This window comes from Hypomesus transpacificus, chromosome 12, assembly GCF_021917145.1.
Source record: "Hypomesus transpacificus isolate Combined female chromosome 12, fHypTra1, whole genome shotgun sequence".
Taxonomy (NCBI): domain Eukaryota; kingdom Metazoa; phylum Chordata; class Actinopteri; order Osmeriformes; family Osmeridae; genus Hypomesus; species Hypomesus transpacificus.
Window position 1 is genome coordinate 2903755 of NC_061071.1, and position 19367 is coordinate 2923121.

At 42.7% G+C, this 19367-nt stretch overlaps 1 protein-coding gene across 1 annotated transcript; it reads right to left on the bottom strand.

The window, feature by feature from the left end:
- Nucleotides 1-8272: 8272 nt before the first annotated feature.
- Nucleotides 8273-18620, bottom strand: anos1a (anosmin 1a). Its single transcript, XM_047031024.1, has 14 exons — nt 18390-18620; nt 16930-16977; nt 13396-13461; nt 12845-13067; nt 12526-12710; nt 12221-12350; nt 11708-11913; nt 11079-11211; nt 10769-10894; nt 10221-10309; nt 9922-10093; nt 9572-9807; nt 9322-9463; nt 8273-9201 (listed from the first exon to the last, which is right to left on the bottom strand). Exons 1-14 carry the CDS (start codon nt 18579-18581, stop codon nt 9146-9148), a joined length of 2004 nt encoding a protein of 667 aa, XP_046886980.1. The 5' UTR covers nt 18582-18620; the 3' UTR covers nt 8273-9145.
- Between the last annotated feature and the right edge of the window lie 747 nt (nt 18621-19367).

A 19367-nucleotide genomic window follows, 5' to 3' on the forward strand; every position in this document is an offset into this window, starting at 1 on the left:
TGAGATGGTTGCAATCTTGGCTGCTGGGGTTGTTTGTGCTCACATAAAGACATGGAGAGCACCACTGGTTATCAGATGCATTCCATCACAAATGCTGCTTCAGATCTTGCTACGTGGAATGTAATCCTAAACTTTCTCTCTATCTCTCTTTTTCTCTGTCTCTCTCGATTTACACATAAACACATTCGAACTTCCTTGGTCTTTATCCACAGATTATCTGGATGTTCTACATGATAGAACCGTTGCCAGCAGGGAGCAGTGTTGCTTAGCAAATTCATGAGATCGGAGTTATTTGGTCAAAACATACATTTGTGTTCATTTAGAAGACGCTTTTATCCAAAGCAACATAAAAATAGTCAATAGATCATTAGGCTGTTTAAATAGACAAGACAATATCTTGGACATCATATCATATGTTTTTGATTGTTATTTTTCTATTAGCCAATGTTCATAACATTTTATGAGGTTGATTATACATTACTAAATATAAATTCAACATGAAGCAGAGTGAGTGTTTATGAAAATGTATTACATTTTTCAAACAGTAAGTGTCTATATCAATGTAAGTCAATTTCTGTCATTTGAATTTTGGGGGGTACAAATTACTATCATTCTGCCATTCGCAGACATCCCCCTTCCCCCAGCTAACTCACTCACCACCTTGTGAGGTCCAGCTATCTGCTGAGGCCAGGTTTCATGACAATGACTGGCCCCTTCTGACAGCAGATGATCTGTCGAAATGGGCCTGGCCCCCAAGGGCCCTGAATCTGTCCCTAGGGCCCATCAGCCCCATGTATGGCCACCCAGCATGCCAACAGACAGCTCAGTATCAGGTTAAGGACCTGCCTGTCTGTCTGTCTGTTTGTCTGTCTTACCTCTCTCTGTCTACCCGTCTTGCCCCCCTCCCTCTCTGTGTATACTCACTGATCTCCCCAAACAGATCTTATCTCTCAACGGTCACTGACAGCACACCTGGGAAACTGCTTGGTAGACTTCTGGAGGTAGTTTGAGAAGATCATTTATGAAAGCTTTGTATCCAGTGAAGTACCATGTTTTTTTGTCTTTTGAAAAAAATAAAAAAAATAATCCTGCTTTATGTACATGATAAGTCAAGGCAAAAGTCAGACACAAACTGTTTAAGTGGTTTATAACAGGTCAGGCTGAGTCAAAAGTACTGAGTCAAAAAGTCTAACTCTCTTGATGTTTGAATCAGAGAAATGCTTTTGTCTCATGCAAAATGTCTGCTGCCCTCACATATTGTTGAAACAACAGTTGGCAAATGCTTTTGATTACTTCAGAGCTATGAGAGCTGTTAGCTATAAGACTAATCAGACACCCCTACAGTAATAAGAAAAGGCATTATGAAACCTACATTCCTAATTGTGTGTTTGCGTGTGTGTGTGCGTGTGTGTGTGTATACACAGAAAACAAATGTATCTGGCATGTTAGATTTTTTGAGTGATGCTTTTCTGTGTGTGTTGTCCAGTAAATGCCCGAGGCTATTTGATGGTTTTCAGGATAGTACAACAAAACCTCATCACTCAGCACCAGGCTTTAGGTCGACACCATGAAAGACACACGCAGCCTCAAGCTGTCAAGATGAGCTGCATGTGTGATTGTCAACAGAATGAGGGCAAAGCTGGGCAGCAGGGAGGACGTGCTTCCACACGTACTTGAGAATCAATATGGGACTGCTGTGTGGCATACATCTATTACCAGCCTGGAATACGCACCTTCAATGAGAGCTTATTCCTCTGCATTACTTCCACTTGAAAACAAGTTGTTTTCATTTTGATTCATAGTCACCCTACGACAGTCCAGATAGGCCTTACTTGCAGTCCGTTAAGCTCAAACAACTGGAGTAAAAAAATAAAATAACTGGAAAGAAAACCCTGAAACCAATGACATTTTTTGAGAATACAAATTTTGAGTCAGTTCGTGCAACCTTCACATTATCCCGTACCCTAATGCCAAGCAGGCCAAAGACAGTAGGTGAAATGAGAGCAGCTTTCAGCTCAGTGTGTGATTTGCCCGCTGGCTGTCTTGCTTATGTGTACGGAGGTGCAAATGGATGCTTAACGCTCCAAGGGGACATCCTTTCAGTTCGAGTTTTCATATTCAGCAACATGCAACCAGGCGAGGGGGAGATGTTGGCCCACATCCCCAGGGAGGGGAGCAGCAGGGTGGGGGAGAGAAAAGAAGAGAACAGTCCGGGCGATCAGAGCACATCAACACCCTTTGGCGGAGTACTAGGAAGAAAACTTCATAATTTACTCTGGAGAAAAGGGGAAGGTGTGAATGGATGGTTTGAGGAATGCCAGCACATATGCAGCCTCAATAGAAGCATTGTTGTAGATGTTATGTAAACTACTACATGGTAGAAAAAAATATAATTATTTTTTGGTGTGACATCATTGAGTTGATGTTTATGCGAACAAGTTTTGCCGTTCCAGAAAGGTGCATACTGTAGCAAATGTAATTTTTTGTATTGTGGTCTCGGTTGTGATGAGCCCAAGGCATGTCTCTCAGAACCAGCTTACTAAGTGAGTGACACTTGGGAGAGCATGAATACATTAAGCTGTCAACATGTCTGCCCTCTGTGCAGTTTGCTGTAGATTTACCGTAAAAAGTACAGGTACAGTAGGCTACCAACAGTAGATTTGAATGCATCAAATGTACTGTTGCTCATTTGCTCACTCACTGTGACCTATGCAATGGATAACAGGATTGTAGGTACACGTTGCTTTTGACATGTGTTTGGTTAAAAAACAAAATCGAAATAGACCCTTTTGTTAATCAAGTCAAGAATGAAGATTCAACATTATCTGTAAAATAAGACTGTTTAGCATACAATGGCTTTGCTTTAAAAACATTTTATTTGTAATATTTTAATAGTTCCTGGGTATTTTATCTTAGAGAAAAACAAACCATTGAATATTATGAAACAATATTTGGTTGATGTCAATAATTCTGACTCAAAGGGGTCCATTAGTTCTCAACTGAGCTATGAGCAACGACAACACACCCTTTATATCCACGTACACAACACATTTGGGGCTGATGTATTGCTAGTGATGGCTGACATAAATATCAATACCTCATGATTAATTGTCATTAGGACCACACTACCAAGAGTAATAATGAGATCAGAAAATGAATGGGCCTGCAAAGCTATCCATCACTCGCTCACAACGAAGGGAACAGTGACATTTGGCCCAGAGACTAAAAGCAGAATGTCTGTGCCTGCAGTGTGGTTTTCAGGCAAGGAAGCCTAATGTTGGAACAAACTATGTAACCATGTTGGATGGTGGGTATGATGAAGAATTTATGACACCATTCCTGTGATCCTGAAATGTGTAACAACATCATTAGAATGAGCAAAGAAACAGCCAAGTGACCCTGCAACCAGATGATGCATCCATTATCTCTTAACAAGGCAGTTTGGACTGCATTACCTTTAAAAAGAGCTGCAGCTGATGTCTCTCAGCTAAATGCTTTTTTGCGTGTAAACAAGGATTGCTGTTGCTTGCATTTTTGTATATATAGTATATTTTCATTTCCCAGATTCTGTCCAATGACATGTTTACATGAGGAATTATGATTGGACATTGATTCGTTGATATGGAGGAAGATCCTTCTAGAATCCTAGTTCATAGCACATAACAGGAAGAACACTAATTCAGTGCCTGTATGTGTAAAGGACTTTATCTCCACCATTTGTGCGGCTCACTTTCAATTACTGGCACTGGTAGTCTGATAAATGAAATACACTGAGAATCAGCCAAATACCATGCAACACCTTCTCCATTAAAACTGTGTCAGTATCCATCTGTTCCGGCACCCTCCTCAGCTGAGTTCATCAGTGTTAGAAGCACCATTTGCTGTGGGAGTATCTGCTATAAGGCCTCTTCCTCAGTCTTCAAGAGATCCAAGTTATGGATCCCCCAAGGATCGTGTGCAGCACATCCGTCATGAAGCATTAATTCAAAATAATTCATAAACCGCCAAATGCTTTTTCCAAAGCCTTCACTACTCTTTCGGGGATTTTTGCACGCAATCGTGTGTCTGGGAGCATGTGTGTGTGCATGCTTTTGTGTGTCTACATTTATGCATGGTTGTGTGCATGCGTATACTTTGGTATCAGTTTCACACTTTCAGTGATATTTTTCATCCATCTGCTACAATACTTCAGTACTTCATGTTCACCGATGAAAGGGTTTGAAAATGTGGCACCAAATGTTATGCTTGTTTGGTCCAATATCTTAGAAGGCAGAGCAATCTAGAGATGACACACATGTTCTCACCAAACATATGCATGTACTCTATAGTACCGCAACCACTACTATGATATTTACTTACTGGTATATTGAACAAGCCTTGAGAATGACAAAATGTTGCGTACTGCTCATCTCACCCAAAGTTGAGTGATTGACACTCTGCAGTCTGTGGGAGCGCAAAGGGTTCTAAACCATCTCTGTACCACAGAGCACATGAGTCAATAACCATTTCTGATGAATTGGCTTGAACATTGATGTCCAGCATGGCTGGCTTGTTGCTAAGTGATAGGGACATGGATCAATGTGTCCAAGGTTGTTTCCAGCTGTGAGATTTAATGTGGTGGCCTTTCATTATCACTAATCAAGGACACACCCTGCTGGCTTATGAAACTGTTGGGAGAAAATACATAAATGCGTGGCTGCTTACATTTTGAAAAAGCTAAATAATCATTGCTGTTGGAAATTTGACTTCCATCCTTTCTGATTGATGGATTTGGCACCTTGTTCATAGTGTAACATGACAAGGAATGGACTTGGTTCTCCACTCCGCTATAGATAAGTCCCCATGAGAACCTGCCGAAGGGTGAAACCTGGTATCTGATCATTTCAGTGTGAGAAAGGTTCAAAGTTTCCATTACTGTGTATTGATGGGAGCTGCATAGAGACTCCAGGAGGGTTAGGAAGACGTCCATTTTTTGTTTATCACCCAGAGTATTCATCTCCTGTGACTCTTGCCAGAGCCTCTGGTTTTGATTAAGTGTCAGTGTGTGCTTTATCAGCACTATCACAGTAGCCATCTCTCTCATGCTCTGGTTCCATCTCTCTTTTTCTGTCTCTTTCTTTCTCTCTCTCGCTCGCTCCCTCCCTCTCTCAGACTCTGTTTCACTCTTTCTCTCCGACTCAATTTCTCTCTATTTGACTCTGTCTCTCTCTGTCTCTTTTTCTCTCTCCCCCTTTCTCATTCTCGGTTTCACTTTTCTTCTTTCTTATTTCTTTCTTTCTTCACTCTCTCTCTTCTTCTTTCTCTTTCTCCAACTCTCACTGGGGTAATTAGCTTTCTTTCTTCAGTTTCCACAGTACCATTGTTGGAAAACGTCAGAGTGGAAGACCGTACTTTAGTGGAGTGAGTTGATCACCTTCGACATGGCTTCTCCAAAACAATGGGAGACAGTGCTTGAAGGTGAAGTATGGAGTTCAGCTGTCTACATCCAATCAAAGATGGAGTGAACTCGTTTACTCACTGCACACATCAGATTTACAGACCCAAAAGTGTCAGCATACACCGCAAGAAAGGAACTGCATTTGTGTATAATGATTTCCTTTTTTTACGAGCATTTGGTTTTCCCACATTTGTAAGGATTATTGTAACTGCAATATGCTGACAGTTTATGCAATGCTGCTTTATTTGAGTCTGTTCATTTGAGAAGTAAATAGTAACATCTGCAAAAATCCAGGTTCCATGGTGAGCTTATAAAAGTGAGATATATAGCACTGTTTATATCTCCTTCTCAGTGTTAGGTTGGATACTGTACACTTTGGTACCATAAAAGTATGGGCTTGTGTATTACATACAGCATGAGCGATAAATCACTCTGTGGCCTCTTGTTGAGTCTGAAAACAATGAGCCATAAAACGTGCCATAAATCGAACCTAGAATTTCTCCTCTACTAAACTGCATCCCTTTGATAACAGCGGGTACTGTGAGGTTGTATCAGCCAACTGTCCGGGAACTGGTTTGTCCTGCCCTCTTTAGGGTTGGGGCTCTGAAGAAGAAACACTTTCATTCAGCAGACCAAAACAATTCCAGCTCAGTTGTTGGTTATTTTGCACATAATGGTTCATGTCCACAGTGCAAAAGGCAGAAAGAGTGTGAGAGAGAGCGAAAGATGGAGAAAGACAGTGAGAAGGGTAGAGGGAAAGATAGAAGTAGCATGAAAGAGAGGAAAGGAGGGGAGAGGAAAACATCGAGTGGGAGAGAGTAAGCAGGGGGAGGGAAAGAAAGAAAGAACTACTAGTCGTGAGCTCAATCCTATTAGATTACACTGGAAATGTTATTTCCATTTCAAGGACTTTTTATTCATTAGCAGTGGAGCATTTGTTATTAGATCATTTTGTCTGGCATGCCCTTGTAAATTGTTACATTGTCTATTACAATCAAGTGGGGTACTCACAAAGCATTGCTACAGCTGCAAGTTCATCCCTTTCACAAATCTGTCAATGTCTCTTTGGGATTCTTATTTTTGTTACTTCAGCTATTTATTACGTAATGCACACTTTTGTGTGCATTAGTGAATGACACATTCTTGAAACACATCTACTATATATAAAAATCAATTGTCTATATTTAAAAAATGATTGGGATTGTGTGGGAGGTGTATTCTAACAGGCCTGCGTGTCCGCAACACATGGTAAACACACTTTGAATACTTTTTTTAATCAGCACATGAATCCCAGTCTAGAAAACATTGTGACATAAAGCATTCCTCTCTCTGCGACATACTGGCTACGGCTTTGTGTGCTGTCGGTACATTTTGATTCATTTTGGACATACATTACACACAGGGCATTTCAAAACATGCCAGAAGTACTTTGAAGTTAACACCACAGAATGGGTTGGAATGAAGTTCCTCTAAACCACACAGGACTTTGTGTTTTGGAAAACAGCGCCGAAACTAATTACAAGAGAAATATTGAACAATTGCTTGGAATATCACATGGGATATTATGTGCTTGGAAATCCTCCTGAAAAATGAATTTGAGAAATAACATGGAAGTCAATCAATCTATTTGTTAAATAGATGTCCTGTAGAGTTAGTTGACAAGTCACAATGATCACCCATATTCAAGGGAACAAGGTAAGAGGCAGTTGATTTAGTAACTGTTCTGTGTTGAAGTCTGTTCAATTATACAGTACAGCTCAGATGTGGGTTTCATGACTCTCTCTCTCTCTCTCTCTCTCTCTCTCTCTCTCTCTCTCTCTCTCTCTGTCTCTCTCTGTCTGTCTCTCTTTCTCTCTCTCTCTCTCTCTCTCTCTCTCTCTCTCTCTCTCTCTCTCTCTCTCTCTCTCTCTCTCTCTCTCTCTCTCTCTCTCTCTCTCTCTCTCTCTCTCTCTCTCTCTCTCTCTCCCTCCCTCCCTTCCTACTCTTTCTCTCTCTAGGGAGGGTCATAAATGTGCCTATACCAGTAGAGGAACCAGGGCCTTTGAACACCCATAAATCCTTGGCAAAGATAGAGGGCTTATGCTCCCTGCAGGACCATTCTTTCTCCAAATGGACTTGGAGAGCAGTGTACCCCAGGGCATTCATCTGTTTTACCTTCATTCAAGTGCTCTATATGACTGTATATTCCATCTTGCTGAACAAAACTGATGGACCTCATTTACATAAGTGTAATCATTTCCAAACCGTTTTATAGGACACGCTGTACAATTATTGATATGGCAAAACAATAACAAAGCATCTCGTTAGATGTACGTGTTATGAATTAGTGAGTGTGAGTGTTAGCCTACAGTGATTTACAGTAATCCATTAGACCATTGGAGAGGGCATGTAAATATATATTGTTTTCATGTTATACAAAATGAAAGATTACGTAACATTTAGAATGACATGAACAACATGTATGCCCACCCAACCGACCACTCTCTTTCCCTCTCACTCTTTCTCTCTCTTTCTCTAACACACACGCACACTCACTCAAACAAAACACACATAACACATTCTCAATTACTGTAAGAAGTGCTCTATTTCCATGCATGGACAGCAAACACCCACAGCCGGACAACCAGACAAACTTACGTAAACACAACGACCTGCTTCATTGTGTGTATGATACAATGTGTGTGGAGCAATGCCTGTGTTCTCTGTGTTGTACATACCAGAACCTATGAAGCTTGGGCCTACTGTTTCCACACTAACCACTGCGTGGTAGAGAACAGTGGTTTCAGGGTTAGCTTTTAGATGTCCACACAATCAAGGTCATGAAGAAGAGCTCTCTAATTAGATTCGATTAGTTTCGGGATGCACAACAGCCTACACAATTTAGTTCTATACCCTTTGGAACGAACTTTAATACAAAAACAAATTGTTTTACAGGGTCTCTCACAGTTTACAAAATGGCAAATTAGAAAGAAACTCACATCCAGTGAAAGATACACAATAACAGTCTACTGTACAATGCTTATCCTTATGAATACACCACTACAGACATAAATAAATACAGACAAGCACTATTATGTACAGTATTTACAAAGGAGATGGTTGGCAGTATATAATATTCAGATCTTTGACAACATATAAAGTAACATGGTCATCATAGTTCTGTTGAGTGACAAGAGGAAAGTAATACAAAAGGCATCATGCCAGGAACATTGGGTTCTTTCATGCCGGATCACCAGACTGACTGAGTAAACATCATGTAATATAAGCTATTGTTTACCATAAAACCTACTAATTAACATTTCCTCATGCGAGTACAGGGCTTGTTCCACAACAGACACACTATGGGGTATAATATGGTCATCGTCATCAGTAATGGACTGGAGCAGTGTAAAACCAGAATGCTTCCCTTCTTCAATCAAAGTAGGCCTTGAGGGTTTCCTTCTCGAAGAAGGACCCTCATGTTTGACAATATGTTTTACTCTCTCAGAATGGCACTATCATTTAACCATTGTGGGTGTTATGGGGAGTTGTTTGGCTTGTATCTGAGGTGATTTGGGCATTCAATTTGAGCCATTCACGGTATGTCTTTCAGAGGCAGTACATGTCGGGATTTTTTACAGATCAGTTTGTGAGGGAGAAACCTTTCAGTGGCAACACCACTGGTAGTTAAATGTTTCCTGGATCTTTGTTGTGTAACAGGTAGGACATTCAGTGCCTCTCTATCATAGGCTGGTGCTGCTGGTGATGTTTCCTAAGTCTGGGTCCTGAAAGACATAGAAAGTGACTTCAATCTACTGATGATTAACCGATGGCAACATGACCGTGAGGGGCTGACAGAGACAGAGTTATTGTATGAGTGTCTGTATGCACGTGGGTTGTCTTACGGTGCTGCACAGCAGGCATGGAGATTGGGGTGTGGAAAGTGCGGGTGACGACAGGTCCTTCCCCTCCTGTCCCGATCACTTGGACCTCCAGTCTGTAGAGGGTGGCCAGCCTTAGGCCAGACACCACCAGGAAACTACGCTCCTGGGGAGGAGGGGAGAAAAAGACGTGAAGAATGATACAAGAATTACAGGGCAATACGTTCTGTTCATTTCGAGAAGGAGCTGCATTGTCTTGTCTTGGAGGGCTTACCGGGGGCAGGATCTGGGACTGGGAGATCAGGCTGTTGGGCAGGTTGCTGTGGCGGCTGGAAGGGGAGACCTCAGCCCATGTGACCTGGAAGCCGGTCAGCAGTGGGGAAGCAGGAGGCGGGGCCAGCTCCCAGGCGAACACCACTGTGACGTTTCCTTTGTGAGCCATGAAGGACGCCGTCAGGTTCTCCACCTTGCTTGACAGCTTTGGAGGGGTCACCACCACTGGAGCAGATCCTGAGAAGGAGGGAAGATAGAGAGTAAGTGGGTGAATCCACAGAATAAAGGACTCCTAGGTATATGAAGGGCCAAGATGCTTTGGGTGTTAGGATTTAGGCTGCCACAGCTTACCCATTGCCCCAGGACAGGCAATGGTTTTTGGGCTCTTGGCTTGGATGGTGGCACAGGAGGGAGTGAAGAAGCTGGTGCTCTCGACTTGGGGCCGACCCTTGGTGCCCAGAGGCTGGAGGAGGACCTTGTACTTACAGGAGAAGAGCAGACTTGGAAGGCTAATGAAGTTCTCCTGGTCCAACAGAGACAATAAAGAAAATCAAGTGGAGGTCAGCCTCCAGCTTAGACACACAGTCAAGCTGCGTTGCCTCATGCTGTTTCACCGTGTTTGTTTTTTGTTTCGGGTGGACTTGGGTTACCTGGGTGATAACCTTCTCCATAGGCCTGGTCTGGTTGTGTCTGCAGTATTCTGGGACCCACTGGACACGGTAGCGCTCTACAGAGGGGTCTGAAAGGGAAAACACGTCACTTTTCTGGACCATGGGAAATGCATGTACAGAACAGCACAGGGTGCAAGATAAGGTCAATTGAATACAGGAGGACGTAAAAAGGAATTATTAAATCAGATTTCCTTATGCATGTGTAATACTACAATGTGTTTACTATCTTAATCATTGTTGGATGGCAAATATGACAAGATGGCAAGGAGGCTGACACTCTGAAATCCTGTTGGTACACATGACAGACTCAGGCATCTACTGTACCTTACCAGCTTTGAACAAAGCACCCTTTGTGTCAACGGCTGTTAAAAAAGGAATCATAATCTCTCTGTTTACACGACCACAGAGACAGGCAGTGTTCTGCGTGTGAGGCTGGAGGATTTCCTCTGGGACTGTTGTGGATTCATATGGGGGCAGGGTTATGTCTGGGGTTCCCCTCGCAGAGCTTGGCCTGTGTTGCAGCTTACCTGGGCTGCTCTGCCAGTACACTCGCACCTGCAGCTGCCCGCCCTGGTAGAAGGGCGTGCCCACATCAAGCACGCCTGATAGGGGTCCCACTGGTGTAGTGCCGGAGCTGGCTCGCCGTTCCTCCTCTGAGTTTTTCAAAAAGGACCAACATAAGTCTCATCAAATCCAACATAATTATTTGAATGTCAAACCTGCAACCTTGAAATTGGAATCATAAAGGCCTAAGACGGTCTTGTCTGGACTGGATTGATCTGAGTACTTCTGATCTGAAGTGAAGACAGGTTTTAGCTGGGTGTGTGTGAGACATACTGAGCTGTGTGGAGAAACGGAGGCTGGTCTTGGGGCTCTTCAGGGGGGTCTGTCCCCAGTAGGACACAGCCTGGACCTCCACACTGTAGCTCCTGTTGGCCCGCAGACTGTCCAGGTCCACATAGTCCTGCCACTGTACACAGTACACACACAGACACTCAATATATTGATGTGACACACTATTTGAAGTGTAATATGTGTATATTGAGAACAATATATGGATAGGTTTCTCATAGAATTCCTGTTCTTTCTACATTCACAGTTGAAACTTGTCTGAAAAGGGCCAATAATTACTGAGAAAGAGATAAAAGGTAAAGTAACTATTTGCAAGCTATTATAAATTCCTTTTGTGAAAGAGAGCTGAAAGAGAGCTGACTTTGGCTATTCCAGATCCATAATTTGCAATGAATTTGCCCACGGGGACAACAATGTGGTTTCAGTTGGAAGCATCCAATTCAACAGTTTCATGCCATCAGAACCACACTCTTGTTGTTTATCTTCTCGTTCTTAATTGTGGCTCGAGGACAGACAGGATTGGCTGAGGAACAGACCTCCACATTAGTCCTTCCCCAGGGGAAGCTGTGATGTGCCAGCGTGTCTGAACAAAACAAGGAGAGACAGGGACTCACCCCTCTCACGGTCTTCCTCCTCTTAGTCTTGGATGACGCAGTGGCATCCTCGGTGGCAGTCCAGCTCCAGGCCACCTTGATGTGGTGAACGGGGACATCCAGGTCTGGGGACACAGCCCACTGCACCCTGACCAACACAAGCTGGCCAGTGCCAAAAGTCATGTTGGTCACCCTCAAGTCAGATGGGGCAGGAGGTTTGGAGGGGTCTGTGAAGGATATCACTGTGTTATCAATTGTGAGTCACTGCCAGTTCCAGGACTGGAGGAACCAATAAAATGACAAGTAAATGTCCATTAAAGCCATGTAGGGTAATTGTGGAACTGTCGATGGCTAGCAGCCAAAGTAATTAGTCTGGATTCAACTTTATTACAGTCAGTGCATATTGCCTCGGGGTGTTTTAGCCAATCTCTCTCTCTCTCTCCCTTTCTCTCTCTCTCTCTGTCTTTCTCTCTCTCTTTCTCTCGCTCTCTCAAACACACGCACGCACACGCACTCAAACACACAGACAGTGACCTTTTCTGGAGTGGATGTGGCGACTGGGAGTGGTGAATCCTCTTGTGCCATGGATGTTCACTGCAGCCACTCTGAACTGGTACCACCTGCCAGCACGCGTGTTGGCCAGCCAGACTTTCTCCTGCGTGGTCTGAGAAGACAAGAATGGAGTTGAAGGGAGAGAAGGGAGTTGTAGGGATGCAGAGAAAAAGACCATAACTGAGCAAGCAAAATTCAACAATATCCTATTGTATGGCGTCAAAACAATAGGATTTCCCAGCCATTAAGCTAGCCTACTAGTAAAAAAATGAAGACAAAAGTATCACCTGTGCTGCTGTCTCCCAGGGCGTAGCTGCGTCCTCGCTCGGCTGGATACCGTAGTTCCACCTCCTCTGGAGGACATACACGACGGGGTCGGCAGATACATTGAACCTGGAGGACCAGCGCACCTCCAGCGGGCCTGAAGGAAGCTCCTGGAAGATCAGCTCTTTCCTGGGCTTCAGAGGAGCACCTGGTCGGGGGTTAGAGTGAGCAAAAAAAACACTGAACGTTACATTTGGAGGGGCCTGACATTGCGTCGAAGTTCCCCAGCGTTTGAATGTTCAGTCCTTTGACCCCGTTTGCCTTTGGCCTCTATTGTTCTACCTTTGTAGAGGTTCTTGGGGGGCTGGCAGGTGTGCCCGCAGCCATTGGAGCAGCACTTCTTTAGGGCGGAGCATTCTCCATCCTCCTCGCACGACTCCACGCAAGCCGCCGCGAAGCCGCTAGCTTTCTCCGGAGGGGGGCACTCCCCTTGTTTCACCGCCACAACCGACTGCAGAAACTCACAGCTCGTGAGGCACTCCGCGTGTTTCTTCTGGAAAGAGCGCTGAAGGGGTGTGGAGGGGGGAGGGAGACCAAGCACATGTGCTTTACTACTAAAGCCAGATGACTTATTAAAAGGGAAAACTGATAGAAAAGATCAGTGTCTGATTACTTTGCTTTCTGGGAATAATAGTGGACTGAAGAGGACTGTGGGAAAATATTTTTAACCTTATCACTTTATTTTGCCTGGATTGTATAATGCTTTAGTTAAACACCAACATGTTTAATGTGTTATTATGTACATATGACTAGTATGGCACTGTAAAGCATGTTGATAGGTCATTCACAAGTGAATGCTACACATTATAAGACAATAAGTAAGAGTGTTATACCTCACAAAGGTCCCGACACTGACTTCTCCTCTTCATTTCCCAGGAATCCTTGCAGGGCTCCAGACACTGTAAGCAAGAAATAAACTCTTGACACCGTTTGAATTGTCTTAACTTTACGTAATACTGTTGAAAATTAAATCAACAACATCATTAAAATAACATATTGAAGTGTGTTTAGAAGTGAGTTTGGTGTAGCAGGTTGTCGGTCAGAACTGTTGTCCTCTCCCTCTGAGAGTGTTTCCCCGCATGAGTAAGCAGGACCGCCCAGGGAAATACTTCCATTTCCAATTTCATGCTGTAATGAAACACAGTGGTAGCCATGGTGGAGGTGGAAAACTTTGCACAAGGGCAGACTGTACAGAGACCATCTAAATGTTACTGTGTTGCCATTGAGTCGTATCCCCCACAGTATAGTACACACCCTGTGAACATGTACCCATCAGACATGTCTTGTAGTATTACGGAGGCAAGAGGGACACAGTGATGTTTGAGAGTGAAAGTAAGAAACACGTTTGACTTTTATTACAGTCGAGGAGTGTGTATAACTGTGCATGTGAGTGTGTATGTGTTAAGGTGCGAAATGGGTGTTGTTATTAGCGATGGTCGGAAACTATGAATAATGAGAGAGAAGGAGGCGTTTAAATGCAGCTGAGCTGCTCATTTTATGGAGCAGGAAATGCAGAAACCCTGCTGAGCTCCGAGGCCCCATGGCAAGGACTGAGGGGGGTTGGAGGGGTATCCTGACATTGAAATAACTGTTCCATTCCAATCATCACTCCTGCAGCACTCCAACAAGGTCTAGCCTTCACATCAGTAATGCTCATACATCACTCCCAGGCTCCTTGAGAGACGTCCCTGAATAGTAGCTGGTACAGTGTGCACCGACAGATCTCAGAGTGTAGAGAATCCCAGAGTCTGGCATTCTCGTGGCATGTCTGCGGTGAGTGTGCCAGTCCTGCCATCTCTTATCTAGCCATGTTGGTCTCTATGAGGAGATGGCTCCTCTAATTCCTACTGACGGTATGCCACCCCCACCACTATTGTGCCCCAGCGTCAGTTAGTTTTCCGCCCCATTTCAATCTCCAACCGACCATTTGCTTCTACTGCCGCAAATAAAGCTGACTTCTGGGACTCTGACTGACAGTGAGTGGAGGAATGCGGAGGCAGATTCTTTTTGTCCTTGGTGCATAAATTGGATGCAAGGCTGGAGGTCAATCCTGATTTAACTGTTCACTTAGCTCGAAAATGTTGACCTGCTCCAAATTGGACAACTATGCTCACTCTGCAGTGTGCATGTGCCCATTCTGCCGTGAAGAGGGAAAACAGCTCTCTGTGAATGTCCAGCCATAATGGGCTGACCAACTTTCTTGCTGATCGAGCATAACGCTGCTCTTTTTGGTGCCGGCACTAACCCACAACAATGTTTGATTCTCTGCCTAGATTACGCCCTAGAGGAAAAATACACTGTCTATGTCGTCGCTTCCAATTTCTTCAAATTGCACCAGCTTTGATTGGCTTCCAGAAACCATTCTCATGTCAAAGCCAATTTACAGTTTTCTGCTGAGGATACTCAATTGTGTCATGTAGTATGGTCATGTTTGAGGCAAAGAAATGTATCTCTAAAAATGGATTGTAGGCCAGGGAGTGTGAGGTGACTAATAAATGCCAAACATTGTTGGACTGACTGAGAAGACCGTGTCGTGGTATGCTCTAATGGTTCATGTAAGCATTCTTACTTAGGGAGCTGAGAGGCCAGTGTCATGACATAGCAATTATGACAGTCCGTAGCACATAAATGAGAAGTTAGTATGATACTCCCATAGCACGCTAAGCTCCCAAATGAAGAAGTGAATGGACTTGGAGTCAGGGTGTGCTAATCATCCACAGTAGCTCTAATTGACTGACTGCCTGGAAGAGATAGTGACAGCAGGATTAGCATTCAGTCATTATCACAGGACTCTGCAGAGACAGCATGACATCAGGGCAATTGACCATGGGCTGAGTGAAGGACTAGCTGACAAGACATAACTACCATGTAAAACAGTTAAGGTTCTTTTTACAACATTGCTTTTTCCACTTCTCTGTTACACATGCTGTCAATTAAGAGAGTCTTTGGTAAACATAGTTTACTCACACACACAAACATACAGTATGCGGGTTGTGTAACCATCAAAACATATTGCATATTGCAACACAACAAATTGAGCCAGTTCACTTGACATGCAATGATTTCTTCAACGAGAACTCCTTTGATCAAATGCTGCAACATATGAAAGGGAGTGATATTTGTTTGTATTTGTAGATTTATTTTAGGAACAGGAGAGATATGAGTCAAATCTTGGGAGCCTATCAAATCCCTTTTGAAGTAGTATTACAGGTATTGCAGGAATATATATAGGCTTAGTAAGAATACATGTTTTCTCAACAGTCTTTTATGGCTTCAAATTAAGCAATTAGGTGCCATATAATTACTTTCTATTTTCAAGAGGATTTTAATTGAGCGCTTTCTTAATGACTGAAACATTACAATTAACTAAACATTAATTGTGAACAAAACAACATGAGCCAACACACTAGCATGGCCCAGAGACGACAGAGGTAGATTTGACTTTGGAGATGAGGAGAGGAGATGAGGAGAGATGTAGAAAACTTGCTAAACAGTTGGACACGATTATTTTCTCAAACAGAGTTCAGGACCTGACTTTTGGACATTTGAATCTATGGTGCTGTCATACGGATAGCCACTACCAAACAAGATTGTATAGCAAAAAGAATAACCAATTGAGATGCCATTAAAACTGACAGCATTTTGTCTCATGACATTAATTAGGTACAATTAATGTACTAAACCATTCACTCTGTGATGATCTTAATGCAGACATACATCTGTATCTGCAAGAGGGAGCTTTGATAATGCAGTTTATGGGAATAACCATATCGGCAACATGTCGGCAACATTTCACAGTCTTGTAGAGAAGACGTGGTTATCGAACTGAAGGCCTGCTACAGCAACTTAATGTCTTTTTTAACACAAATAATTCAATTCAACTCATTAGTCAAAGGGTCAATTTGACTATATGATGGGATTCTGGGGACGGCAGAGGTGAAATGCTGAACCTCTATGCATCTCTATCCATCTCTGCTGAATCTCCACACATGACACATAATACTGTATACATCCACATATAATATTCAAAAAAACTGTGTTGTGGAGAAATGGCGCAATCTCAGCCTGCAAAGCACTTGTTTGTGCCTGTAGTGGTTGACTTGATGAATGAATGTGCACCCAATGGGCCTAAATGTGATGTATAGAGGGTACAGTACATTACTGTACCTCGTTCGGTGATGTATGGTATTATGCTCTTCAGAGAACTAGGTAATAGCAGCAATGGCAAACACTCGTATAGTGATTTATGGTACTATTTTCTGTCATGGTGACTTACCCTGAGGGTTCCTTTCTGAAAATTCACAAAAGATATGATTTCATTCAAGCAATGGTTTTGTATGGTATGTTGTTTAAATCATGTGTGTTACCTTAGCACAGTGTTTATGGTTTTGACACCAGCTGAGGGACCCGTTGATCTGTAGAGAGCAAGGACAGGATGTGAGAGGAGAGAGGAAAAATGAGAGGAGGGAAAGGAAAGGGTGTGATGAGTCAGGGTTAAACTGTCAAATACTAATGAAATCACAATCAATTGTATTCTGTAGTGCCACTGATACAAGATTGTAATATAATCTGAAGGGACAGGATAGAAAATCCAGCATGACCAGAGGCCAGAACCTCTTCTCCGGAATTATACTCTAGTGGTGTTGACCACCAGTATATCATAGTTGGACATTCTATGAAACAAATTCTCATTCAAAACCCTCAGACAGGAGCTTATCAATATGGAATCAGTGAGAGTTCTAAGCATTGAATTTACTGGCTGGAATCTGAGGAAACCCGAAGATACTATCATCTTAATTATGTCTGACAAAAGATTCAGTTTATTGGCCCCTACTGCTGAAAATGAGCATTCCCACTCTGTCAAGTGGTAACAGTCAGTCATTGTTATGCAGTCTGACATAGTATCCACTGCAGATAAGGACATATCTGATCTATGTCCCTCACAGATGGAGAGGGTGGGATTGACTCGTCCATTTAGCAATGACCCCGCCACATCCTTCCAGAGTAGTCATAATACCCGTCATGTCTTGACCTCTGCAAAAGGTCATAAATGAATTTGTGGTGTCCATTCCTATGATAATGTATTTCACAAGAGTCACTTTTCCCTTTATCTCTATGGATCTACAATGCACACTGTGTTTCATAATAGCCTACTGGGAAAATACAGTACATTCTTGTTTTGCATTAAAACGAATCTAGGGCTACTTATTATAGTGGAAGCAACCTTGTACTGTAAATAGGCCTTTTAAGTGCATATGTTTTGTATGGGTGCATCCCCCCATGTGTAATGGTTGCTTTCAATATGATCATGCATGTCTTTGCCAGCTCTGTGTGGCCTAATACAAAGATGGACCAGGAATTTCTTTTTTTGCAGTAGGGCACATCTTCGAGTGAAGGGATTGGTATGGATGTAATCAGGATAACAAGAGTGTTGTTAGTCAGGCCAGCATTCCCCAAATGAAAACAAAAAGTATGGAAATAACTTTTAATGAGGGACACACACGTGCAAACGCACATACAAACACAGGAGGCATCATCATATCAACATCAATCTGCTTGAAGGTTAGGATTTTCGCCATAGCTGTCTGTTATAAAGGATGGATGAAATGTAATCCACGTTATATCAAATGAGTATTGAATTATTTAAAGCAAATGCAAAAACACATGATTTCAAGCACATTTAAATGTAATTTAATTGGGATATACTTTAGCCTTTAGACTGTCACACATAAATAGTGATGAACGCATACGTTGTGATACTAATATCCTATAGTTTGGTCGATTTCAGTCAAATTTACAGGAAAGGGCACGCGCTTTTTGAACTTACCTGAACGTGTTTGGAGAACGTCGTGATGCTTGTGCTGTGTAAACTGAGGCACCGTGACGCGCACCTCGCGCGGAAAATACTATTCATAGACGAAGAGTCGTCCTGCTTCTTAGCATAAACATTCCCCAAGCTCAAGAAGAAAGTAGTCCACAAACAAAGTCTCGTAAAAGCATCTATACCTTTAAGCAACATGATTTTTAAGCACTGTTGTCTTGCGTCGGTGTAAGCAGGTAGGGGTATCGGACATTTAGTGGATGCGGTCAGGGACTCGGATGAAACTTCAACCATCACTAAGGGAGGAGCCACCATCCCAGGCCGAACTTCCAATGGGAGTTAAGAGAAACGCCGAGTCTATTCAGGTATTTCGTTTGCAGGTTTGCCAGGTTGTCCATTAGGGCTACAGTTTGGACTTCCAACTGCTGTTGGTGTTCGTTTCAGCCAGACCACCCAACTCATTCCCCAAATGCCTTTTGAGTTTTGGGTTGTAAGGAGTGTGAATCTATGAGCTGTAATGCCCCACATTTTGCTGAGTCTATAGTCAGCATTATGATGGTTACATTAAAGCCACAAATACTATTCTTTAGATTCAAATGACTCAAAGGTGGGGTAGGTTGACACTATGTAAAGTGTAGGCTTGTTTTATACACATATCTTGTTTAATGAAGTAAGAAAAGAAAAGCATGCATACAAATAAGAAAAAGTTCAAATCATTGTATTCAAATGCACTAATCTAATGTAGGTATTTCATATGTTACAGTAATATGTGTGTCATATTAATTTAGTGATCTAGTTCACCTATACTACAGAGGAACTTGAATAGAGATGTTTGTGTCCAACAGAAACCTTTCTGCAGGGAGGAAGTCCTTTTTTCCAGGGAAGCCCATAATTTTCTACGGTAGCTGCAAAACAACTATTTTATGGCGTAAACCATAAAACTAAACACTACCATATCTTGCAAGGTACCTCTCCACATTTTGG